The sequence below is a fragment of the Solanum stenotomum genome, chromosome 10 (genome assembly GCF_019186545.1).
Source record: "Solanum stenotomum isolate F172 chromosome 10, ASM1918654v1, whole genome shotgun sequence".
NCBI lineage: Eukaryota > Viridiplantae > Streptophyta > Magnoliopsida > Solanales > Solanaceae > Solanum > Solanum stenotomum.
In genome coordinates this window covers 34,299,266-34,326,177 of record NC_064291.1, presented here as the reverse complement: position 1 = coordinate 34,326,177, position 26,912 = coordinate 34,299,266, and the positions used below count along the sequence as shown (strand labels likewise).

At 32.7% G+C, this 26,912-nt stretch overlaps 1 protein-coding gene across 3 annotated transcripts; it reads right to left on the bottom strand.

Moving 5' to 3' along the window:
* Positions 1-5,157: 5,157 nt before the first annotated feature.
* On the bottom strand, positions 5,158-14,049 carry LOC125842678 (E3 ubiquitin ligase PQT3-like). 3 transcript variants are annotated; one of them, XM_049522006.1, is made up of 16 exons: positions 13,790-14,049; positions 13,231-13,318; positions 12,756-12,816; positions 12,516-12,628; positions 10,826-10,878; positions 10,656-10,725; positions 10,445-10,575; positions 10,067-10,222; positions 9,693-9,980; positions 9,208-9,252; positions 9,026-9,063; positions 7,947-8,034; positions 7,668-7,866; positions 7,400-7,531; positions 5,700-6,283; positions 5,158-5,516 (listed from the first exon to the last, which is right to left on the bottom strand). In XM_049522006.1, the coding sequence occupies exons 1-15, from the start codon at positions 13,956-13,958 to the stop codon at positions 5,749-5,751; spliced, it is 2,166 nt and encodes a 721-aa protein (XP_049377963.1). In that variant the 5' UTR covers positions 13,959-14,049; the 3' UTR covers positions 5,158-5,516; positions 5,700-5,748. The 3 variants fall into 3 exon arrangements, with proteins under 3 accessions (XP_049377963.1, XP_049377962.1, XP_049377964.1); XM_049522005.1 differs by having other exon boundaries at positions 5,704-6,283; positions 13,790-14,048; XM_049522007.1 differs by lacking the exons at positions 10,656-10,725; positions 10,826-10,878 and having other exon boundaries at positions 5,704-6,283; positions 9,801-9,980; positions 13,790-14,046.
* Between the last annotated feature and the right edge of the window lie 12,863 nt (positions 14,050-26,912).

The following is a 26,912-nucleotide window of genomic DNA, read 5'->3' as shown; positions in this document are numbered from 1 at the left end:
ATTATAACCTGTTCACGTAAACCAGTTTCAAACAAGTTTTGGATCATAACTTGTTCACATAAACCAATTTCAAAACAAGTAAATGGCCCTGACAAAGTATCTCTACAATCTAGAGACCTGGTTTCATGGTTAAAACTAGATTCAAATTCAACACCGAACAAAATTGATTAAATAAATTAAGTTTTTATTTGATTTTGATTTTGGTTTAATTTAAGTTTTAATAAATCAATAATATTTATTTTGTTTGATTTTATTGAAAACAAGTAGAATAAAAAATTGAAACAAATTAATATGTTATATATATAAATTTTATAATTATATATTTATATATAATGTATTAATTTTATAAATAATTATAAATACTTCATATATTTTTTGATAAAATTTTATTTATCTCTAAAATGAACTTACACCTTAAACCCATTCATTAAAAGAAACAAACTATGACATTTATCTATATATATATTTATCAGCTTTATTCACTTGATTAAAGCTTATAGATATTCAGAAATTCTCCATATTCCAAAAAAGACTATAATCACTACAATAAAAGGTTAATAACGGATTATAAGTTGAAAATTTCTTCTGGTTGTTGAAAAAATATATATATCATTATGTTCTTAAAAACCAGCCAAACACGCTATCAACACCTACTATTAAATATTGGTTTTATTATAAAAGTTCGTTCAGCCACTCTTGACACAATTTTTTTTGACAAAAATATGCGCAGCTAAAACATAAAACAACTTCAATAATCAATGCTAAATTTCAAAGTTTTGATAAGGGAAATCCGAACACACTGTTAAGAGTTTGAAGGTCTCTTGCAAGTGAAAATCTGGCATCGTATACTGGAGTTCAAAACTCTTATCGTGAAACGCCAACACACACTGTTGAAATCCCCACCCCCATTTTCTAAAGAGAAAACTACAGTCCAGAATTTTTTATTCATCTGGAGTGTTAGATAGCGTATTTTAAAATACATACAGATACTTAAATTTATACACCATGTATAAACAAGTGTATATGTAAAATAAATATATTTGATAGTACCCTATATATCCCTTTTGAAAAAAAATAAATTCTAGTGCAGTTTTTATTTTTTTTTGAGACAAGGTAACTTTTCTAGTGCAGTTTTTATAACGAGGCTTATTCAAACTCCTGGACAAAACAAATTGAACTCTGAAGTCCTCGAGTTCAAAAGATGTTCGAGAGCGAAGAAAACCTTTTCACATGATACCTCTTTTGAACTCCAAATCACAATCATGAAGAGTGACAACGTAAATATTTCTCTATCTCACTAATAATACCTATTTCAAACTCTATCATGAAAATTTATAGAGTTCAAATTCCATAAATTGTTCATGAAAATTTAAAAACCAACCACTTCTCAAAATTTACTAGCCATCCACCTAATTTTATCAAGTATTCGATAGCCTACACAACGAATGAGCCCATTGCTTTCTCTTTTTGGGGTATGGGATTACGAGGGTTTTGTGGGGGTGTCTTTGTCCTTAATAATTTTTATTTTTTTATGGCGAAGATAAACAAAACTGTGCCATTAAATCGTTGGGGGAGGTGTCCCCAAGAAGCAATTGGAGTGACTTGTAGAGCTATCAATATAGGTATATGCTCAGTCCATCCGTAGAAATTTAAGGAGTTAGCTTGGACTGACCCATTATTTTGGTAAATACCAGATAAGGTTAAGCTCAATGCACCACAACGTGGATTACACGCCACGTCGTGGCAGGCCAGTTCACTGTTTTAAGAAAAATATTTATTTTTTATTTAAATTTTAATCCTAAAATGTTAACATAAATATCTACAAGATGAAGATGTTACTATACAAGTATCTTGAGTACAACTATATAAGAAAATGATATTGAACATAAAATCTATGTGAAACAAAATAACTTTTAACATAATATATACTTACTTAAACCAAGTAGAGACATTAATAAAGCAAACTAAACAATTAAAGAATAACAATACAACTAGCTAAATTGAACTATTAACTTGTAATATTTACGTATGATGATTTAAGTAAACGTAGAGTTTGAATTATTCTTGTTATTTACTTATTTTTACTGTTATACTTTATTTATTTTTTACTTAACCCATAAGCCGGCCTAACCAGCTTGCTCAAGCTCCACTAACCAGTATACTTATTCAGATTAGGCTAAAAAGCTTTGTTCTTAAATTATTTTCAATAATCTTAGCACAATCTTATTAAATTGCGAGTTGGATCGATCCGGTGTAACAAACTTACCCCGTATCAACAACTCTAGTGGCTTGAAATCAAGCAAAGCTCAGATACTCTTGAGCAAGCTTGGACTAATCGATCTGTATGTCTAAGCTCCTGATGTATGAGAGTTAAATACCACAAATTTTTACCCTGATTAAGTAATAAATTCCAGCCAGAGAATATACTTGAATACATTAATTGTATTAAAAACACATGTAACATATTTACTTAATTGATTATGGTAAACATGGGATGTATGATTAAGTTTTCCCCCAAAGATTAGTTGGTTACAGTTGCCTCTTCCTCCCACTAATATGGTCTCAACCTACCTAACAATAACTCAATAACTCTCTTTGAAACACTGACAGCAAATGTACTTGTATGTGGTACACTGCACAAGCAACGTACGTGGATGACATTGATAGCAGTCATAGCACGACAATAATGTCTCACAGTGCATGCATGCAACAAACACAGTTACTTAGATCTCCGTAAAAATTAAGATCATCTTTTTTTTTAGTGATTGAGGTATTTGTGCCAACTTTTTCACCACTCGATTAATTTTACATAATATTTGCCACCTCCCATCCGTAACAAGTATCAGATAGCTCTGTCCAGTAAAATTGAAACAAATGAAACCTAATAATTTTTTTTATCTCCACTAAATTTTAAATCTAAGACCTCAAAATTTTCAATCACATGGCCACGCCTTAGTGAAAATTAGGGAGATTTGTGTCAGACAACATGCATGCAGTATTGTCGGACCACTGAGATATCACGACTACTTCGAAAAAGTCTCAAGTTGATATCAATTTTAACACTTCTTTCTGAGCTTTAATTCCTAACAATCTGACCCTTTATTTTACCTATTGTTATTATAAACGCATTTCATGAATTGTATCTTAATACAGGTCATAACCACCATTTCTGGTAACTATTTACTTAATTTTGATGTTCTACTTTATTATTTATTTATTTGGCCCACAGACTAGTCCAACCTACATTGCTCAAGCCCTCAAACCAGCAAACATACTTAGGTCTAGGCTAAAAAGTTTTGTTCTTAAACATTTCAATAATTTTAGCTCAACCCTATCAAAATCACAAGTTAGATCGAGCTAGCCGAAAAAACCTAGCTCGTTTCAACAGCTCTAGTGGCTTGGAATCAAGCAAAGCTCAGGTACTCTTGAGCAAGCCTGGAATAATCTATCTGTATATCTAAGCTCCTGATGTATGGGAGATAAATACCACAAATAAGTCCTCCCCTTCCTGAATCATGCACCATATGTCACATATTGTATCAAAAAGAGACATTAGGAGAAACACACGTCACACTCAATGTTACATCAAAATTATATTTCTTTACCCTGATTAAGTAATAAATTCTAGTGTGAATATACTTGAATACATTAAATGTATTAAAAGCACATGTAACATATTTACTTAATTAACTAGGGTAAAGATGTGGTTAAGTTTTTCCCCAAACATTAGTTGGTCACAGTTGCCTCTTCGTCCTACTTAATATGGTCTCAACCTAAATACTGACAGCAAATGTACTTGTATGTGTACACCGTACAAGCAACTACGTGGATGACATAGAAAGCACGACAATAATGTCTCACAGGACGCGTCCATGCATGCAGGAACCCACAGTTTCTTAGATATCCGTAAAAATTCGGGAGACATGTTGTTCATGACAATTTTCACATACCTTGACTAATTAATTCTACAGGATATTTGTCACCTTTGTATCAAGTAATTGTCTATCAAAACTAAAGACAAGACAGATAAAAGGAATCACCTAATGTTTTTCATCTCTGCTAAATTTTGAACCTACAATCTCAAAATTTTCAATCACTTTATTGACTACTAGGCCAAAAATTTAAAGAGATTTGTGTCAAACGACATGCATGTAGTATTGTCGGGGCACTGAGATATCATGACTTTGAGTAAGGGCTTACGTTGATATGAATTTAATATTTCTTTTACTTTCAGATATATATGTTAAGTTGTGATGGGCTGATGGCTTAAACTAAAAAAAAAAAAAAGATAAATATGTTGTGAGCTTTAATTCGTAACAATCTAACCCTTTATCTTAGCTTAAAACGCTCAATTTCATGCATTGTATCTTCATACAGGTCATATCCACCATTTAGAACTTATTTTGGTGACTTTGGTTGGAGCAGAAGGAGTTCAGAGAAGTTTCTGAAACACCATCTTGCCATTTTGGAAGGTTAAAGAATAAATTAGCAAACGGTTGATTCAATGCAGGTAAAGGTGGGCCCTTTGGACGGTCTGTTACAACACAAATGCCACTAGTACTTTTAGATGATTGATCATGTGTATTGTCAGTGCACAGATTTGGAAGTGAGTATTTTCAGTAAGTCCTTACAAGTACTTCGTTGGGGATAGTATGACATTTACATGGAAGGTTTTATAAATCTAAGATACTTGTGCACCGAGTTGCCCGGGATAGTGAAATCATGAAAGGCTCTTACATATCTGAGATACTTTGTGCATCGCATTGTCCTTGGATAGTGAAATCATGCAATGTTCTATAAATCTGAGATACTTTGTGCATCGAGTTGCCCTTGGGTAGTGAAAGGTTCTACAAATCTCAAATACTTTGTGCACCAAATTGCCCTTGGGTAGTGAAATCATGGAAAGTTCAACACACCTGAAATACTTTGTGCACAAGTTGCCCTTGGGTAGTGAAATCATGGAAGGTTCTACAAACCTGAGATACTTTGTGCATCAAGTTACCCTTTCCCTTCGATAGTGAAATCATTAAAGGTTCTACAAGCACTTATGCATCTCTACATCTCACGAACATATCGCAAGATAACTTTATTGTAATTTATGTCATCATACTATTTTAGTTTATTTTTAAGAGTATCTTGGTAATTATCATTTTATGCATGTGTTGATCGGTCTAGTTGGCTGCTAGACGGAAGTGATAGGCTTTCCAAATTAAGTGAATAGGACTTAATTGCAGTAAGCATTAGAAAGCCTATTCTAGATCCATGTTAGAGAACATACCTCAAATCAGCTTCCATACCTGTGTCCAAAACGATGGTTGGGCAGCATATAAAATGATCCAAAATACTATTTGTAACCAGATGGCTTCTGGTTAAAACCTTTGTCTAGCAGCCAGACCTCACACTAAAGAAGTGAAGAGGATTACAGTTACGTAAATGAACAGGGTTAGTCATGATGTACTTTCCAAAAGCCGGTTACTCTACAGATATGTATCAACAAAGCCAACCATTCTACAGATCTGTACCAACAAAGCAAACAGATTGCAAATTAGATCCTAAAATACCTATGTATTTTATAAGTTGCAGAGATCTACATATTTCCATCGTCTATTGGGATATAAAAGACCATATACCAATACTACAACAATGCCAAGCTGATACAAGGTACATATTCAAAAGGAAACAGGAAGCTGATTGTTCACCTACACTGATGTATGTGCAACTTCAGTTACAAGTTCACATTCATCACTCTCAATGATCTCTCTTTCGCTTGTGATGATAACCATCTCTGCAATCTTCATAAGAGCCGCTTTTCTTGTTGTCACGAACCTCATCGGTGGAGCGTCTTGCATGGTGCCTGGAGTGCTTTGCATCATGCCCAAAACCCCTCCTCTCTTTGGATCGTGCCATCTGATGCACAGGTGTAGTAGGTTCTAGTGCAGAACTTGGGATATGCTTATGATGAGAGTCTCTTTCATGACGCTTTCTTGAGTCCCGAAAATGGTGTTGATGAATTTCTCTCCTGCGCCTATCAGAACTACTAGGAAAACCATCATTAGACCTGTCAGAGTGACGAGCCACCTTGTCTCTACTAGCAGATGAGGAATGATGACTTTTCTCCCTTCTTTCCTCAACATTGAGCTGCTTTCTGTGTGTTTTGCGAGCAAAGCGATCCTCAGAACAATTTGTACCTGGTTCCCTCTCCTTGTGGAACTTTCCTGTTGCTTCTCGATCGTCCTTTGGGAAATGCTCCTTAAAGTTAGACTCAGCTTGACAATATTGCCCACTGTACAAGGGTAGTTTTAATTAAAATCATAGTTTAATCAGAAATACATGAAAAAGAAAGTAACTAAAAGAAAACTATACAAGGATGAGAAGGTGGAGGCAGGATACAGGCAAAAGAAAAATGACAAGTACTGAAATAAAAAACTCACTGATGTTGTGTTCTAAATTCTCAACTTATTCCAGAGAAGGACAAAGGAAATAGCAAAGTTCTTCAAAGGAAAGCGTGAATAATTACCTAGCATACAATATGTTGTGCCAAAAATATTGAGGGGCACAGGGAAAGCACTAGAATACTTGGACAGATATTAATGTGGTAAAGGAGAACCTTGTAATATACTTTGAAGGAAAAAAATGCACCTTTTTACTTCAGCAGAACAGCAATCAAGAGTAAAAATGTATTGTGGTTTAGACACAAGGACAGATGTCAATGAATTTAATATCCTATAACACTCAAATGTGGAGTTAAGTTTGTTAAGGATCAAAACCCGACTTCGGAAAAAGTAGCAATTTTTTAAAATCATATATTTACCCATTGTCAAACCTGCTGTAACTCAAAGTGTGGCGTCTGACAAGAAGACAAATCAATAATTGGAGCCATAATCAGCAAAAACAAGGCAGATACTTAAGAGCAACGAAAGGAGAGAGATATTGACTTTTATAGATATTTCATGTTAATCTTGAATTCAGCAATTGCATAAAACAATTTACACGTAAAAGTACTAAGAGACAAGACGCTAACAAAATATATTTGGTCAGATGATCCCATTGTTGCTTGCTCTATGTTCAGATGATCCCATTGTTTCTTGCACTCAGTGTTTGAGTGCTCAGACAAAGGAAAAGGATGCATGCTAACATGAATCGGCAACTACTTACGAATGTGATAATTCAGAATTTGAGAGGATGGAAAAGGAGAGGCCGGAGGGACTAATTTAACCATTTAGCTAAAGATGACAAACTGCATCACATCCACTCCAAATAATGCATTACGTCAAGCTAACATCCAAAAGCAATCAATGCGAGATAAGATTTGGAAGACTATTTCCTGTTTTAGATATTGCGAGAACAAATAAACCCGTGTCGATTGCATTCTACTATTGATTTATATAGCTAAAATTACCTTCCCATTTTTTCATTCTGAATTCTCCTGTTTTCTTCAGCAAGCTGGGCGCCCATGTACTCATATTGGTTCAATGGGAGATCATCTCTGTTTCCAGCTGGAAGTGCCATACCATCCATTCTCATGATTTCTCTGCGAGAAGTTTCCAAGGTCGCAAATTCATTTGCATCAATTTGAATTTTACATGATAAAGGACGCCCATCTATAGATAAACGGCGTCGAGAAATCATTGAGCTACAAAGGCTAATCAAACGAAGAACTGACTTACCCATGTAGAGGCATGCCAGCATGCATAGATGGCATATAAGGAGGAACATAAGCAGGTGCCGGGGGAACCATACCAGCATTAAATGAAGCATTTCCAGCATTATCATACATATTTGCAAATGGCCGTGGTGTGGAATACGTATTGTTATTCCAGTAAGGTGATGAATAGGTTGGAAATCCTCCTGTAAGCATGAGGTTTCCTGATTCAAGCACTGCCAAAGCAAAAACATTACGCATAACGCTCTGCCTACAAAGTGAATTAACCAAACAAAAGGTCTACCTGTTTGAAGCATTGGATTTGGATTGGAAGCAAGAGCAGAGACTCTGTTGACATGTTCAGGAGAACCATACACGTAACAATTAGGGTCCTAAGAACCAAAAACCACCGTCAGTTTATGCCTATAGGTCCAACACCACAACATGACTAAGTAAATACTTATCATTTTTCTTTCCCACTCAGTATAAATGATCGTATATCTTTCTGTTGCTATCTATCTTGCTATCACTGATCACATAGACCAAAAATTGTTGTAATACTCCAACATAGCCAGGATAAGAAGGTAATGCTTTTCTTTTTTTTTTATTTCATTAAGCTAAAAAACATAAGTTAAAGTTATCCAGCCAAAGAGGGGTTCTTTAAAGAAAGACAAACTAAAGGGAGAATTATAAATGTGATTATGTGAAAATCTGAATTGATGAAAGATGTGTGATGTTTACTCTAAACCAAACAAAAGATCTTACACACTTAGGGTGAAGTTCATAAGAATGCAGACATATAAAGGTATAGTTCATCTCAAAGTCCCAAGATATGGACATGATAATGAACGCCTTAGTACTACTGCAAATGTTTCTGATGATTCATCACATAATTTACACTTCAAGGCATCTCAATGTCCTGCGCCTTTAGAGTTATAATATATTTGAATGCATGTACATGCACAGTAAATAATTTGTTCATGTTTGTAAAATGTCAAGCCCAAGCAATAAATGTGCATCCAACTATTTTCAAAATCACCAACGGTGCATCATTTATCAGAGTCAAATATTGCAATAAATGACACAATTTAGGAGCATATTCACACTCATTTAGGAATTTTCAATAGCATATTTCTTACCTAAAACGAAGTGTTCTTCACATATAAAAGAAAGATCAGATTTTCGAGAAAGAACATTTCCTTCTCATATTTTCTTATCCTCACTTTTGTATAATAAACATTGCTTACACCCATATAGAGATATTTAGCTTGAATATACCCCTGACAGAAGGGTAATTTAGCCTGGATTCCAGGTTGCACGTCAGGGGTTACCCTAAAAAACAATAAAATGGTACTAAGCATGCTGACAAAAGTGGTACCGTACCTCCATAATACCAGCAGGCGGAAAATTCATGTTCCCACCTGCATCAAGACATGATTTCTAGTCAGTAATAAAAGATCTGTTATTAATGAGCAAAAACCAGAATTAAGCTATCAAAAGTTCATGATATTAATTCATAATGCCAGTGGCACATGTAAAGGGCCAGTGAAAGCAGTAAATCCTACCTCTTGTGTCACACCACAGGCCTGTATTCTTCTTGATGGAAGAATCTGCAATCAAATAGTCAGTGAGTAACTACAGCAAAACCACTATATAAACAAAGAATAACCCAGTAGACAAAGCAAATATGAGGAGTGCAAAAAGTAATACAAATCTCAACCTTTTAGCAAGCAGTGATATAGCTTGTTTTAGTCGAGAGAAAATCAATTTGAACAGTATTTAGTTCATTTTTACATTTTTTGTCACAACATAATAGGTAAGGACAAAAACCTAAAACATCCAATGCTCTAGAACATGGCAAAAAAGTTACTGAACATAACTAGATAAAAGAATAGATAATGGGTTCAATCAAATTTAAATTCAAATCTATGTAAGATACCGATTGCAAAATAAAATCAAATATCTTGAGTAATGATTACAAACCAAAGTTAATTTTGGTTACAAATGCAGAAGAAATAGCTAGGAAAAATGGTCAGTTATGAGCTAATACCTTCATCTTGATCATGGGAATGAAGCAAATTAAGAGGCTTGCTTTCAGCCTCAAAATATTCTGGGTCATCATGTATATTTGGAAAATTCCAATGATTAGCATATTGACCTCTTCCTCCATCTATTTGTTGCATTATCCTAGACAACGCTTTTTTCCCAACAGGTGGGTCTACCATAACTTGATTGGATCCTTTTCCAGTAGCTGAGGGTGAATGAGGCATCTCCGGTTTCCGTTGCGCAACAGTTACAGCACAACAAATATCCTTCACCTGATTGCCAGATTCACCATCTGCACCGAGAAACAGGTCAGTCACACCTCATTCACTACTAGTCTCTATTCAAGATTCACAATTCTCATGTAGCAATCATTTTCACCTGGAACATGTCTGCGTAAAGCATTTTCTGACTCAGTTGCAAGAAAATGCTCAATTGTTTGCCTGAGAGATATATTTGGTAGCAGATCTTCCACTCTACATCTGCTAGAAGAACATTTTGGGCACTTCGCCTTTTCTAGAAGAACCAGACGAATGCCTGCAGATACATGCATCCAGAAAAAGTAGAAGTATATTCTCAATGCTCAAATCATTATTATCCAAGAACACAATATGCTCAAAAAGAGATTTGGTAAGTAATGACAAATGCAAAGAGTGAATATAATACTCATGAAACATGCATTTCAGAAGAAACAAATGCATAACGGAAGCAAGCACAGATGAATAGACAAAATTGCTCAATAATGCATATACTACTCACATTTCTCACAAAAACTGTGCTGGCAGCAAGGTATCATCACAGCATCCTTAGAGAAGATATTACACAGAGGGCATTTCAGTTCGTCCGGTAAAACATTATTGCGAAAAGCTGGAAAGTTGGAGTGTATCACCCTTCAACCATAAGACAACAAACATCAGCATGCTTATGGGCTAAAAGGAATGACTAAAATAGAAGATAGATAATGCAATACTTGTGCAATGTCCGCGCATCAGGAGTTTTTAGTTCAGGTAACTTTGTTGGGATCTTGCTATGGTTAAAACCTGAGATAAACATTCATGATTCAACCATTTTTTTTTTCAAATGAGAAGAAAAAAGACAAAACAAGACACCTTCCAAGAGATACACGACAATAAGACCAACCTCTTTGGATTGCCTGATTTAAGCCTCTTGAATCAAGATTTTGATACTGAAACCTGGATGTATCAAGGAGAATCACATTAGTCACACCAACCGTGTATTCATGCAAACATTATTTAGCATGGTCCCATTGACAAGATTAGGATGTCCAGGTGCCACCCTCAGATTAGGATGCTCTCTTACAACTAATATTTGTACACATTTTCTATACTAGAGAAATTGTTTGGGGTGCAATAAAATCTAACTTACTTACCAAAAGAGAAGGTTAAGAATCTTGAATGAGCCATTACCTAATATGTAAAACGCTTCCTTCCATGGAATATGAAGCTGTAACTTGTTGTGTCTAAAATAAAACTTAAGGAGGTATGGTTCTGTAGGTTTTACACCAATACACTTTAACATTTTACTAGAAATGTTAGTTTTACGACATCAAGTTTGAATCCGAACCAACTCTTTTTTTGGGTTCAAACAATAAGGGAAATTCAAATGTATCGAACAGTACAGCTACCAAGAAAAGATTCATAAGAATTATACTTTTTTTTCCTGAAACTTGAGTCGTACAGAAATCACTAATCAGACAATATATAGAAAGACAATGATTAGGATCACCAAATATAGTGCCTCAATCACTATTTTACCATTTTCATAAGTGTAAAGCACAATCTGCGTTTACTAGAGAATAGTGAATCATGGTATATATTATACATTCTATGTAGGTTTTTGAGTTTGTTTCATGTTAAGAATATTTTTCAGAAATAGTACTAGGAAGAATATACTTTGGAAAAATTTCAGGGTCATACGTCAATTAAGTGGGCAAGAGTGTTTTTTAGGAAGAAAACACTTTGGAATAATTTCAGGGTCATATATCAATAAAGTGGGCAAGAGTGTTTTGTTTTTGTAAGTCAAAATTTTCATCAAGAAACACTAACTGGTATCAAAAGTTTGCATATGTTGGTCATAAGGCTTGACTCGAGTCATACATAGGTATCTATGAAGTTTAGAGGAAGAAAAGTCGTAAGCTAATCTCTTTTTACTTTTTTTCACCTTACTTAAAAGAGAGGAACACACAAAATTATATATGCCAAATATTGAGGAGCAAAGGGTTCCTCTTTGGCATGCCTGGGGCTTCAATTAAACTGCTCACAGTCCCTATCCTCTCCAATGTTCAAATGGCCTACGGGACAAACATTCAGCTTATACAAGCTGCCTAAGATAAAAATACAATATTCTATTTGGTCACTCAGCTTGATTAACCCAGAATAAATCATATCTTTCGGGATCTTGAAGTATTGGTAAAATTATCATTCTGCCGCTGGAAACAAGAAAAAAACATAAATTTAACAAAGTGTATATACTTGTAGGAAATTCTTAAGAGTGTGCAATGTAACACATTGATTTAACAAGCTACCATTCTTCTTCCTTTTCAGTTCAACATTATTTAATTATAAAGCATAAGTAATCCACTGACTAGCACTTACTTATTCAGTGTGGCTAAAATAGTACACAGAAGCATATATGTGAAGCATTAGTTTTCCAAGCTGCTTCTATTTAATTCTTTCTAATACATTTTCCTGGTGGTGGATTAGGGGGGTGGCTAATCTTTAGTAATGTTACTAAATGAACCAGAGGTATACTCTTTTGCTGAAGAGAAACTTACTCCAAATTATTAAAGAGAAAGTCAGAAATAATATACCTTGGACCTGAGAGGTACTCTTTCTCAAAGTCCCAGTAGTTCTGCTGATCAAATCCCTCAGCCAGCGGAAAAAAGTCAGCCCCAAAGTCATGAAACTCATTGACTTGCGCATCCTGTAACATATGCAGTATATTAGACAACTCGTGCACAATAAATTTTGGGTTTCTAAGTGACTATCTACAAAGGAAAAAAGTAACAGATACCATGAGTGTGGCAAGTAAAAATGGTAACCACACTTACCACCTGATTCATACGATCAACATCTTTCAACCCTAAATCCTTCATGGTACCAATTGGTGGCCTGTTACCGTGTTAAGTCATATGAGAGACTTCAGAAAGCAGAAACAAACTTAAATGACAGATATTATTAAAGCACCTCAGTATCTAGACAAATACATTGTTCTGCGAAGCATAAGAATCATGACTGACACCATAGCGCTCCAACTAAAATAATTAACAATAAATGCCATGATAACAATACAAAGCCCATCCAATATTAAACATCAATTTTCTTTTATACAGTTCACAAGCTAATTTAATCTCATACAATACATCCAATTTAGTCATTGCATTGAAAACCTCACAACACACTTTTACAGCAAAAAATGAGAGAATTTAAGTTATAAAAGGAATTCAATCGACCTAATACCTAATAAGACATATAGTAGTAAAAGTTCTCAAAAGGATTTTGCATTTGCAAATAGTAAGAACTCACTTAACAGTTGAGGGAGTCATTCCAGCAGGAACTCTCCTGATAATTACACTTGACCCACTCGCAATCTGAATACTTTCGTCATTATATACTGCAACCACAAACACAAGAAATGTAGATCGAAATCAGACTTTGTGTAAATTCCAGTGGATTGTAAGATACAAAACACACACATGAAAACACATAAATAGAAATGCAGATATATATTTAACTCTAATCAGCATATAAAAATTATAACGTCACTAAATTTCAGGAAACTTCTTTCTCTATCAATCTATCTCTATCTCTATATATAGATATATATCAACCTATCTATCTCAATCAATCAATCAAACAATCTACACACATTAAAAATACATTTCAACACTAAAATAAAAATGTATGAACATATACACACTACCTATACATAGATATATATAGCTGTGAACTAATAAAAGAAAGTTCAGAAACATATATGTATATCCACACAGACACTTACACATGTGTAGGTTCACAAGAAGCAACCGGTGTGCATAAAAATGGTAGGAGAAACAAAAACAGAAGGAAAAAAAAATTGACTGACCTTCTCCGGAGAGGGCATCGGAGAAAACGAGATCGAAATCCTGCCCAATGTTGAGCTTTTTCAGGCGGGCGATCTTCAACATCAGTTCTCCTAAAGATATAGAGGTCCGGCCATCTATATCAACAGAGTCGAAGTTTAAACAGCTTCTGAATTTGAAGCGAATCGACATTTTTTCTGTGAACCAAACCAGCCCCAATTCAATCGATTGTAAAATCCTATCTGTATAGAGAGAGAGAGCGATTGATTCGAGGGAAGGAAGAGGGCTAAAATGAGTAACGGAAGTTGAAAACACAAAATACACAAATCCAGCCCCTTTTATATGAGTCCTGAAAAAAGAGAAGAGGGGTCACGTGTTACCGGCATGTTTATTACGTGTATTCAAGTATTAAGACAAATGGAACAACAAAAGCATGCATCCACACTGTTTAAACGGTGCCGTTTGGGTTAAAACCCAAAATAGTATATTGTGGGCTTATACTCTCTGGTTTTTCTATAAAAGATTTATTATATTTACTCAAGGAGCCCCTCAACTTGTACAAATATATTTTCATCCTAATTGTAAGTTGTAACGGTTTGACCGATGATTTTTTACTAAAAATATAAAAGGAAAATTGCATTAATGAAGACCTAAAAACATTAAAATTAAAATACCACTTTAATTTTTTTCTTTAAGAAGTTGATATCTATATTAACTTTCTTGTACTAAATTTCAATGATCAATTTATGAGTGAAATGAAATTTTTTCTAATTGTAACTGTTGAATTTTAACCAAGGATTTAAAGGTAAAATACATTAATTAAAACATGAAAATAGTAAAATTTTAATACCACAATAAAAATAGAAAAAATTGCAGAAATCCCACCTTTTAGTTTACTTATTACCATTATCCCCTATAAGTTTTACAAATCTCCAAAATTCCTCATTTTCGCACATCAGATTAGTGTATCTCGCGCATCAGATAGTGTATCATGTATAAAATCTACATCATATCAGTGTATCATGTATAAAATGTAATGTATGTTACTTAACGATTAATGTATCTCGTGCATCAGATTAATGTATCAGCACTTATATTATTGTATCCGTTTTGAAGGATTTTTGTAATTATAAACTTTTAAGGGATAGATTGTAATTTTACCTTAAAAATATGTGATTTCTGTAATTTGCCCATAAAAATATATACTTTAATTTTTTTCTTTAAGAAGTTGATATCTCTATTTACTTTCTTGTACTAAATATCCATGATCAATTTATGATTGAAATGAAAGAGGCGAGCGAGATTGGGAAGGGGAGAGTGAGGTGAGCAAGAGAGGGAAGAGAGTGGAGAGAGGAAAAATGTATTTGTATATTTGTCATATAATTGTATATCTATATGTATAATTTGTATTTGTATAATTTATATTTGTATATGTATAAAAAAGGAGAGAGACAACATAGAGAGAGGTGTACATAATTATTATAGCTAAAATTAAGTTGCGAGTGTTAATTAATGGAAAATATAGCTAAGCTAGCTAATTACCCCCTCCCCCGCCCCCTACACACAAAAAAAAATAAAAGAAGAGCAACTTTCACATATAGCAAACATAAAAATCATATTTGTATGTTATAGTTATAGTTTGCATAATTGCTTTCCATAACAAATTTTATGTTTGCTATGGAGCTTTTATTTTGTATAATTCGCTAGATACATCCAATTTATATACAAATTGTTCAGTTTTTTTATACAATTGGATAATTTGTATATAAAACGTTTCAGTTTTTTTCTATATGTGTATATGTATACAGTCATGTTCATCTTTAATTATGATAATTGTGTTTGTATATTAGATGTTATTTGTATATGTATATGTGTTTTTTGTTAGGATTGTCCATTGTATATGTACATATAGCTGTAATTTGTATATGTACGTGTTCTTTGTATAAGTCTATATGTGAAATCTATATGCAAATAAGAAATAGTATTAGCTGTTATTTGCAAGTAGACAAAGATGGAGTTGTAACTAATAGACAAATATATGTATCTATACTTCTACTAAACTAGCAATGTTTGGGAATCTAAATGCTCTTACTAATGATGTAACTCGTATTGATGCTAATAATTAGTGAAGATGCTACTATTATGGATACTAGTGCAGATGCTACTACTATTACTATAAAAAAAACAGCGTTTAGTGACACACAAAATCTGACGTTACTTTACATATATTCGTTGTTAAATTGGATTAGAGACAAAATATTATTTATTACTATTGTACTCGTTGCTAACCTCTTGGCAACGAAAAAAATTAATTTTGTTGCTGATTTAGCGGCGTCACAGCGACAAATTATATTCGTTGCTATTTTCGTAGCGATGAATTATTCGTTGCTATTTTTACATTGTTGTTGTTATTTTTATATTTTATTTCGTCGTTTGAATAACTTTACGACAAAATCTTTTGTCGTTATTCCGCCGTAACATATTTTTTGAGTAACTTCCTGACAAAATCTTTTGTTGCTAATCCGTCGCCAAAGTTTTCTTTACAACTACAATTTATATAGTTGCTAAATATGCCGCAAGAAATTTTCTTGTAAATCTTTTTATTTATTTATTTATTTATTTTTAATATACCTTATTGAAACATATTAAATGTAAATTATTAAATACCATTGAAATAATCAACATACGTATAAAATAATAATTATCGAATGTTTAATTATATAGATAGCAAAGCTTCGACAACATAATTATATCCAAAACATTCATAATAAGTATCTATCAACAATTCTTGAATCAAAAGAATCCACATCCATCAAGTATTACGGATACACAATGTACTTTAAAAAATAGACAATATCAAAATTTAATGCAAGTTAGATCAAGGACTACGATCATCATTTGAAACTAAAGGATCATCCTCCTCAATATTAGTACTAGCAGGAGGAACTACAGGTAGATTATCGATAGGTGGTGAAGAAATCACTTCATGTACCCGCTCGAGAATTACAGAAAGAAAATGATCAACAAGTGCAGGAACAATTGCGTAAAAAACTCAGGCATATTTATTGTCGTTGTTGGTTGAGAAATCGAAGGTGATACTAATGATGAAGCATTAGATCTATAAGAGACAAAAAAATTTGACCCATAGTAATTTTTTCTTTCAAATCCAAGACCATATATTCTTTTCTATTTTTGCTCCTCCCGCGACTTTGTAATATGCTTCACATTGACCAATACCTATCTGAGACTCTGTTTTTTCTCATAATAGATATCTTTCCTGTAATAAATAGTAAAATTAATACATATTGTATCAAAAGGTGACTGAAAGATTCTTTGAAAGAAAAAAAAGTTAACTTTGATTTAATAATAATTAAACACCTTAAAAGGAAAAGTCATCCTTAAACAAAATTGACAAAATCAATAGCTATTTTGCTAGTACATTTATATGTTAGAATAAGTTATAGTACTGAAATGTGTTCTTTTATTGTTCACCTTAGGTCACAAAGATATGATATAAATGAGCCCTTGTCATAACATGTATACCTCTTATCAATGAACTCCAGAAAAGATAGCGACATGATTACAAAATGAGCATGATTTGAAGTTTTGAGTTCATATAAAAAAAAAAATAGGGTTCAACATCACATGGTAATAATCATAGATATCCAGTAGATTTCTTAATATGTATACACAGTCTTAGCAAAAAGTATTGAATTCACATGAACCTATATGTTACATTGTAGATCTATGTCAACATTTAAAAGGTGTCTCACAGTCAAAAGTTAACTCTTCTTAAGAATACAAGTATGTGTAATGGCAAAAACCAAAGCTAATTCAAGATAGGTTAAAAAGGCCAAATGAGAATATTAATGTGCACCAAACAACTTGGATGTACGTAGGTGATTTCTATAAAAATGTATTATTCATACACTTACGTGTCATTTGCCTTTAAAAAACTTTGATATTCTTAGCCACAGACTCCTAAAAGGAATAATCATGCAGTTTATTACATGGTCAAGACATGTTATTTTTTCAGAATCTCGATTTGTAGCTAGATACAAGTTTTTTTTTTCGATTTCATGGGAACCAGAGATCTGAAGGAATGAATGATGCTAACTTATCCTGCATTGTCCTTCTCCCACACATTCTTAAGTCTCATTCACTTTTCAGCTAAGCATACAAAGGATAAAACAGGACATGAAAAGAAAAAGTGATCAGTGCAATAACATATTTGAGAAAATATAGTTGAAGCCAAACAGAAAACATAGTTTATGATACTATGATTCAATGTATGTCATTCATAATATGTACAATTAAAAATGAAAATCAACAACAATTCAATGTATTTCACCCATAGCTGCAGGATGCTAAGATGGTAGAGTCCGAGTTAGTCATTTTTCTCCAACTTAATAAGCTTTCCGTCCTATTCACCAACTCAATTCCAGACAAACTAATTATGCTACATAATAATCCTAAGCTACACCCCACTAAAAAGAATTTAAATAACCTTTGAAGATAAAATTCAAGCTCACATAGTTAGAATCATATGAATACACATTAACATAATATAGTTACTGCCCTACTAATAAGAAGTTCAAAAATTTCTATAGTGTTGGCACCTAACATCTAAACCTTTAAGATTTTCAAATATAAAGTCAATGAAGTTACAAAATTTTAGACTTACATGGACAATTCGAGAACGCTCACCAACAAAATATTTTCTATTGTGATCATGTGTATGAACATGCAAATGTAATTCGTTTGGTGTTGCATCTCGTTCCTTTTCAATAGCCTATACAAAAATAGAATTTTAATCACTTCTTTTTAGAGATATCTCTATTACGAGAATGATTCAAGCATATGGCAAAAAATGAACTATATATATAAATGAAAACAAAATAACATGAAAGTTCATTATACCTTCTCAAGTCACTAGATTAAACTAGAATGACTTCTCCCTTACTGTATGTATAGGTTAGCAATTCATATATATCCCCCACACAATTAAAAGTTTTTTTGTAACTATATGTAAAGTATAGATGAAAAATGAAGAGAAAGTGTGAAGGATTGCATGGTTTTGAAAAATAACAAAAAGAAAAGCAAGTCTACAAGTCATTGTAATGAGGTTATAAGTCTGATTGCTTTCTTGTATTGAGATCTCAAAATGCTATACATTTCCTTTGTAAGGTTACTTTAGATAAGCGATATTATTTTTCTTAATATTTGTATATTTCACATTTGCTAAAAAGTCCAGCTCAAGCTGATGTTAGAAAAGTGAAAAATTAAAAAGTTTAACAAGAAAAATAAATGCACAAAATACTGGATAACTTTCTACAATAACTTACTGGTCACCTTCCTACAATGAATATTGACTAGCTTCCTAAAATTAAGTGGATATATACTTACTAAGTGGATAATAGAGATGCTAAATCTACTACTAATGCTGTAATGTTCTAATATATATATATATATATATAATATTTTTGTTTCTACCAAAAAAAAGGAAAGAACCTCTACTTTTTTAGTATTCAACACTTTTAGCCTTTGTTTTATTTTTGGACCAATCCCGCCTTTATCTGAATCAAGTGTAATGCTCTAAAAAATTGTACTTAATTTAGATTAACAACATGCTTAATGACATAATCAAAATAGTCAAATTTATCATTGATTTAATACTTTTATTATTGATTTACTTTTACGTTAAAGTCAATATTAGAGTATGAAATGAAGTCTGAAGGGAAGTATCTCAATATTTCTTGAAATTCAGCAATTTTATCCTTCATTTTATTTTTGGATCAATCTCGCCCTTATCATGAATCAAATGTAAAATTTCAAAAATATTTGTATCAGTGTGTTTGGTATGAAGGAAAATGTTTTCCTAAAAATATAAAAAAAAATTAAAAAAAATAAGTCGGTTTATAATTTATTTTCTCATGTTTGGTTGGTGAGTGGAAAATATTTTTTAGTGTATGGTTGGTGAATGAAAAATATTTTTCAGAAAGTATCTTTTATTTTGGCTAGAGAGTAGAAAGTATATTTTTAAAAAATAGTATTTGTACCGAAAACCAACCCCGATAATCGATCCAACACGCAACCCCGACTCTCAAACCAAAACATGACCTCGACACTCGATCTGGGCCCTGATCCTGACACTCAATCCAGAATTTGACCCCTAATCTCGATATGGGACACAACATTCTAACTGGAACCCAACTCCGACTCAAGTCGGGACACGATCCTGTGACCCTACCCATGACCTCACCCTGACTCCCAACTAGAGGACCGACATTCTAACTAGAATACGATCTCGACACCTAAATCTGGACACTATTCTGATGATCGATCTCAACACTTGACTTGAGACTCATTAATTCCGGCTCTCGACCTGATATTTGACATTTGAATTGAATTTAACCCTAACATTGACATCGACACTCAACCCCAATGGATTCGGAGCTCAATTCCAATGCAGACTTGGAATCCGACCTCAACTCCTAACTTGGGAGCCAATTTTCGAACCTAGAATTTGATCTGGACACCTTATTTAGGATCTGACACCTGAATTCAACACCCAAATCGAGACCTAATATCTGAATTGAGACTCGACTTTGGAATCGAGATCTGATCCCCACATCCGATTTGAGATTAAATTTTTGAACCGAGATTCAACTCTAACACCCAATCAGAAACATGACTCTGACCTGAGACACGACCCTGATTCGAGACCCGATCCCGACTCCCGTCCCCAACATCCAACTCAGGATCGATCAATTATTGTGACTATACTATTACTTTTTACATAGTTTTCATGTATATAATTTTTATTTTTAAAAATTTATGTTTGAATTATGGTCAAATTTAAACTGACTTTCAAATTCGAACGATGCCACATAATTGGGATAACGAAAGTAAAAATTTCCCGCACACTTCAATCTAGTCTTATTAATTATCTCCCTCGACTTTCATTGCAATATTGTAGTTTAAAATTGACATATAATTAAGGAATATTATTTATTGGTTGTTCATATACTGTTTGGATTTATGAAATATTTTTCATCAAGGTGCTAGAAAGATGTGATTTACATAGAGATTTACATGAGTATTATATTCGCAGGAATTTCTCACAGATTTATATGCAGATATTTAAAATTCCTGAGTTCTAGAATATTTTACTTGCAAATAATATTTTTCAAAAAAATCTATAGTAAATTTGGCGTCAATTTGCGCTAAAACATTATTAGGGAATTAATTGTGGAAAGTAATTTGCATGTAACATTTTCATAAGTAAATTCACAAGTTGTCAAGAAAAAATAAATTCATTCGTTACATTGCAGCAAAATCTCCAAGTAAAGCTACTCGCCGACTTAGTTAGGGATATTTACCTAGAAACTTTTTAGTTGAGGAATTACCTGAAATTTTAGTTCTGCGAATTTTGTTGGGGTTTAACTTCATGAAAATTTATTTGGGAACTTTTGTATATGGAAGATTACATAAAAATAATGTTGTTGCAGATTTAGTTGGGGATTTATTTCATAGGAATTCACCTAGAGATTTTCGTATAGGGAGATTTTATTTTTAATGTTATTTTAAAACATCTTCTTAATTAAATGTATTTAAGTAACTGGATCTTTTATTCATGATCCAAATTGGTGAAATAAAAAACTCGTTCTTTCAATGGGCTGAGAAATAGAAAGGGGTGTGACAAATATTTTTTGCTCTTTGTTGATGATTTTAGTAGAAAAACTTGGGCGTAATTCTTGAAGCAAAAATCAAAAGCTTTTGTTGCAAATTTTTTTAGGAATCACATAGTTTTAATATGAAATTACAATCTATCTCTCTTTAGTTTGTAATTACATTAATCCCTTAAAAAGTAACAAACCAGATACATAATATGTAGCTCGGATACAATAAAGAGTATCTCGGATACATTATAACATAAACCGGATACATAATATGTAGCTTGGATATATTAAAAACTAGCTCAGATACATTATAAAATAAACCGGATACATAATATGTAGCTCAGATATATTAAATACTGTCTCGGATACATTAATATGTAGCTCGGATACATTAAAGAAATAAGGATTTAGAGGTTTTTAGAAATAGAAGGGGATATTGGAAATAAGAGAAACATAAAACGTGTATTTCACTAATTTTTCCTTTAAAATTTTCAAAACACTTGTAAAAAAAGAGAGCGACTATGAAATAAATGCTTTAAGGTTCGATAGAGGAGATGAATTCACTTTCAAAAAAGTTAAATGACTTTGTCAGTTTCACTAAATTTATCGCCTTTTACTGATACTTTATACGCACCAATAAAATATAGTTGCAGAGAGAAGAATAGGACAATTCTTAATATGCTCGATGTATGTTGAAAGATAAAAGTATGTCAAAGAAATTTTGGGCCGAGGCTATCTAATGCAGTTCATTTGAGAAACTGGTTTTCAATAAGAAATTTTAGGGATCAAATCCCTCAAGAAGCATGAAGTAAAATAAAAGTAAGGGTCAAACACTTGAGAATATGTGGGAGCATAGCCTATGCTCATGTGGTCAAAGGAGAGCAAAACTTGACGATCAAAATGTCAAGTATGTATTATTGGCTGTGACACAAGTTCAAAGAGTTGCAAGTTATACAACCCAAGAAACACCAACATAGTGGTGAAATGTTGAATTTGATGAAGAAGCAACAGAAAATCATAGACTCAATAAAAAAGAATAAATGATTTTCTTTCTCATACTTTGGAGATGACGAAGAACACGAGAACATGACATTTGCACCGGATGCAATCCCACCTCATTTACCAGCAAAATATTGCATCTCTTTCTTTTCAAGAGAGTTCAAACTAAAGACCACAAAGAATGAGGAGCATTCTAGAGTTCTACGATGATATATACTTAAAAGAAATTACTAATTTTGATTTTTTTGTTATAGTGAGGTGATGAATTTTGATGAAGCTATTACAAATAAAAGGTGGAGACAGGACATGAAGGAGAAGATCAAGTTAATAGAGAAGAACAACATTGGGAGTTAACCACTCTTTTCAAGGATCATCAAGGAAAAATTCTCATGGAGAGATACAATGCAAAATTTGTGGCTAATGGTAACAAGCAATGACATGCGTAAAATTGATATGAGGAAGTCTATATGCACTTGTTTTCCACATGAAGATGATCAATTTTCTTATATATTTAGCAGCACAAAAGTGAAAATCCATTAACTAGATGTCAAGATGGGATTCTTGAATGGATATCTTGATCGATAAGGAAGTCTATGTTGAGTAACTATTGAGCTTTGTAGTTAAAATCATGTAAATAAAGTGCTTTGGTTGAAGAAAGTTTTACATGAATCAAAGCAAGCTCCACATGCTTTGAATAGTCACATAAACATGTATTTTCAAGACAATAAATTTGTTCATTGTCTCCATGAATATGCATCTTACATTAAAGTTCATATTGATTGAGATATTCTGCTTCTTTACCTTTATGTTGATGATCTTATTTTAACAAACAATAACTCAAGTTTGTTTGAAGCTTACAGATAAGCTCTGTTTGAGTTTGAGATGACATACAACATAGGGCTCATGTCATATTATTTAGGCCTACCATCTTTATATATCAAGAAATCTATATAAAAGAAAATTTTGAAGAGGTTCAATTTGCTTGATTGTGGAATGAAATTGTCAAAGTTTGATGATGGTGAAAAGGAGGACTTCACCTTTTTCAAAAGTTTAACGTAGAGTCTGAGGTACCTAACCAATAGAAGGTCATATATACTCTTTGTAGTTGTAACAATAAGTTGTTTCATAGAAGTTCTTAACTTCACTCACTTGAAGGTTGTTAGAAGAATTATTTGTTACATAAAAGGTGTGATACACCTTGAGTTATTTTATTCTTCTTCTAAACATAGAAAAATTTCGTAATATGATTATGAGGGTGATACTGATCATAGAAAAAACACAAATAATTTTGAGTTTTTCTTGGGTGATTGTATATTATTTTTTTTGGGAGTTCAAAGAAGCAGTCAATTATTACTATCAACTTGTGATGTTGAATATGTGGTAACAACATTATGTATGTGACACTCTATTTGGCTGATAAGATTGTTAAAAGAGCTTAATTTACCACAAATGAAAGCCACGATGATTTGTGTTGACAATTCACACAAGCACTTACTACGAATCCGGTGTATCATAATCGAAGCAAATATGTAGTCATAAGATAGTACTTCATTAGATAATGCATTTCCAAAAAGGAACTAGAATTCAAGTATGTGAAATCTTAGAATTAAGGCTTGGATATATTTGCAAAACCTCTCAAATTTAAGGACTTTTGAAAATTAAGATCAAATTATGGAATGAAGAAAAGGATAAGAATTGAAAAAGATATTTGTAGGATCAATCAAACAAATATTAAAAACAAGGGAAGTGGCCACAAGCTGCAGCAACAAGAAGTTGTAACATGCAGTAACAAGTTATGCCACATAATTGCAATTAATATTGTAAGTTGGAGAAACCAATTCTAATTGGTTTTGATTGGGTTGTTCATTTGGTTATAAAAGGAGACCCTCATGAGCTTCTTATTTGGTACATCAAACAAAGGAAGCAATAGAGAATATTAGAGAGTAATCCACAGGGTATTTTCTATATATAGTTGGTGAGAAAATAATGTGAGAGTAATATTGCATTGTGTGAATTAAAGAAGTATTTTTCTTTTGAAGATATAATAGTTTCTTGACACCGGCCACAAAGTTTATTATATTGATTTGTTCAAATATTATATTTTACCATGTTAAAATATTTGGTCTCATGGTTACTATTTTGTTTTTTATATTTAGTTTGGACTTTGGATAATATTTTTGAATGAGATAATTATTTTCCCAACACAAGCATAGGTAAACATTGATCCATGGTAAAATTCAGTCTTCTTTTTTGGATATACGAAACATCAAGTATACCTTGAATTTAAATCCAAATTAATTGTTTCTATTTTATTTTTTTGGAGCAAGACTATGTTGGGTTTAGCAAGGTGTGAATGGGAAATAAAAAGAGAAAATGGAAAGTGGAAGAACCAATGAAAGTGGGGGAACCAATTTTGGAGGGAAAATGAAAAGTCATTGCAAAAGTGCAAATGAAAGGTCATTTTTACCATATTGGTAGAAGAAAGGAAGTTGTTGTCCTTATATTAGGAAACACTTTCTTTAGTTCTTAAAGGGTTAAGAAGAAGGTGCCCCCTCGCGCCGTCGTCGTCGCTCGCTCGGCTTCAGCTTCGGATTTGGCAAATGATGTGATTGATTGTTAAATCATTTCCTTTCTCTTATAAATTAATTCAGAATGTTAATTAAATAACAAAATTAATTTGGCGCAACTGAATTTATTTGAAATTCACGTGTAACGGTCATCCTTCCAAAAAGTCGTTACTTTTCTCAAACAGTAATCCTTCCAAAAAGTCGTTACTTTTCCCAAAGGACACAATGTTCTGGAAAAAACGGGTCTGAACAGACTCGTTGCTTGCTGCAAATGGCTATAAATAAGAGGTCTTTTTCGTTTTTTCAAACACAGAAAATTTTGCTCTCTGCATACATTTTCTTACATAAATAAAATTGTTGTCGATCGACTGAGTCTGTGTGTGCTCTTGTTGTTGTTCTTGCGTTCGCTGAAGTTATTGAAGTTTGAGGTACCGCTACTTCTTTAACAGGTTAATCCGTTTTATCTTGGGAGGAATTAATCTGCAACCTTGGATACAGTGAGGGGATTAAATTTCTTAAGGAAACACAGTGATTTCTGTGGACTCGGATTAAAAATCATTCTGTCAATTTCATTTTTTTTCTGTTTCTGTATTTTTTAATAACCTGAATACAGGAGATAACAATCTTAAGAAATTTAATAGTTTCTGTATTTGAGGTTTCTGGAGATTAAAACCTTTATGGTTTTCTACTCTGTTTGAATTTTTAAAATTCATTCGGTTAACGATTAAAAGAACATAAAAACTTTATCGTTAAATCAGAAACAGTCGGTGTAAGGATTTATTCTTTACTGGTAGTATTTCACATACTAAATTGTCTGCCATTTGTGACAGAAAAATGACTAATTCAAGTCAAGTAAATGCTGGAACAGTAAGTGCTGCAACAACATCGGTTGCACACAATCGTTCAAATGTTGCACTAGCACCGGCTAAGAAACCTGCAAAGTTTTCTGGAGTCGACTTCAAGAGATGGCAGCAAAAGATGTTCTTCTATCTGACTACGTTGAGTCTGCAGAGGTTCATTAATGAGAACGTTCTTGTTATGTCGGATGAAACTCCGCCTGAATAACGATTCTTGGTAACAGAAGCATGGACACATTCTGATTTTTTGTGTAAAAATTATATTCTAAATGGCCTGCAGGATGATATGTACAATATGTATAGTAATGTGAAAACCTCAAAAAAACTCTGGGATGCTTTAGAAAAGAAGTACAAAACAGAGGATGCCGGAATGAAGAAGTTTATTGTGGCAAAGTTTTTCACTACAAGAAAAAAGCAAAATTGTGACAGACGATTCTGTCACAAATCCGTCACAAATGCTAATGTGTGACGGATTTGTGACGGAAAAATGGACGTCCCAGAACCTGGGGTCATAAACTCATTGTGACGGATTTCAATTCCGTCACACATTTATTGTGACGGCATAGTGACAGACCTGACGGTGACAATATAAATCCTTGTATTTGAATTAAATTCCGTCACAAATTTGAGACAGAATTTTGGACGGAATATTTGGTTACAAAATAGTGACGGAATCGTTTCTGTAACAAATTTCTAAATATATTCACAATATTTGTGACGGAATATTTCGTTACAAGTAAATTGTGATGAAATATTTTGTCACAAAATTGCTCTTGTAGATATTAGTAACAAATTTAGAATTAATTGTGACAGATTAAATCCGTCACAAATTTGATTTTAATTTAATAAATAATAATTGCTATATATTGTAGTCGACAATTATTATTTATATATACATATATATATATATATATATATATATATATATGTATATATTGTAAATTAGTCAAAGACATAAAAATAATTAACCACCATGATATAACAAACATAATATTAGATTTATAATACAAAATTATGAAGTTAAAACATGTCAAAGCACAA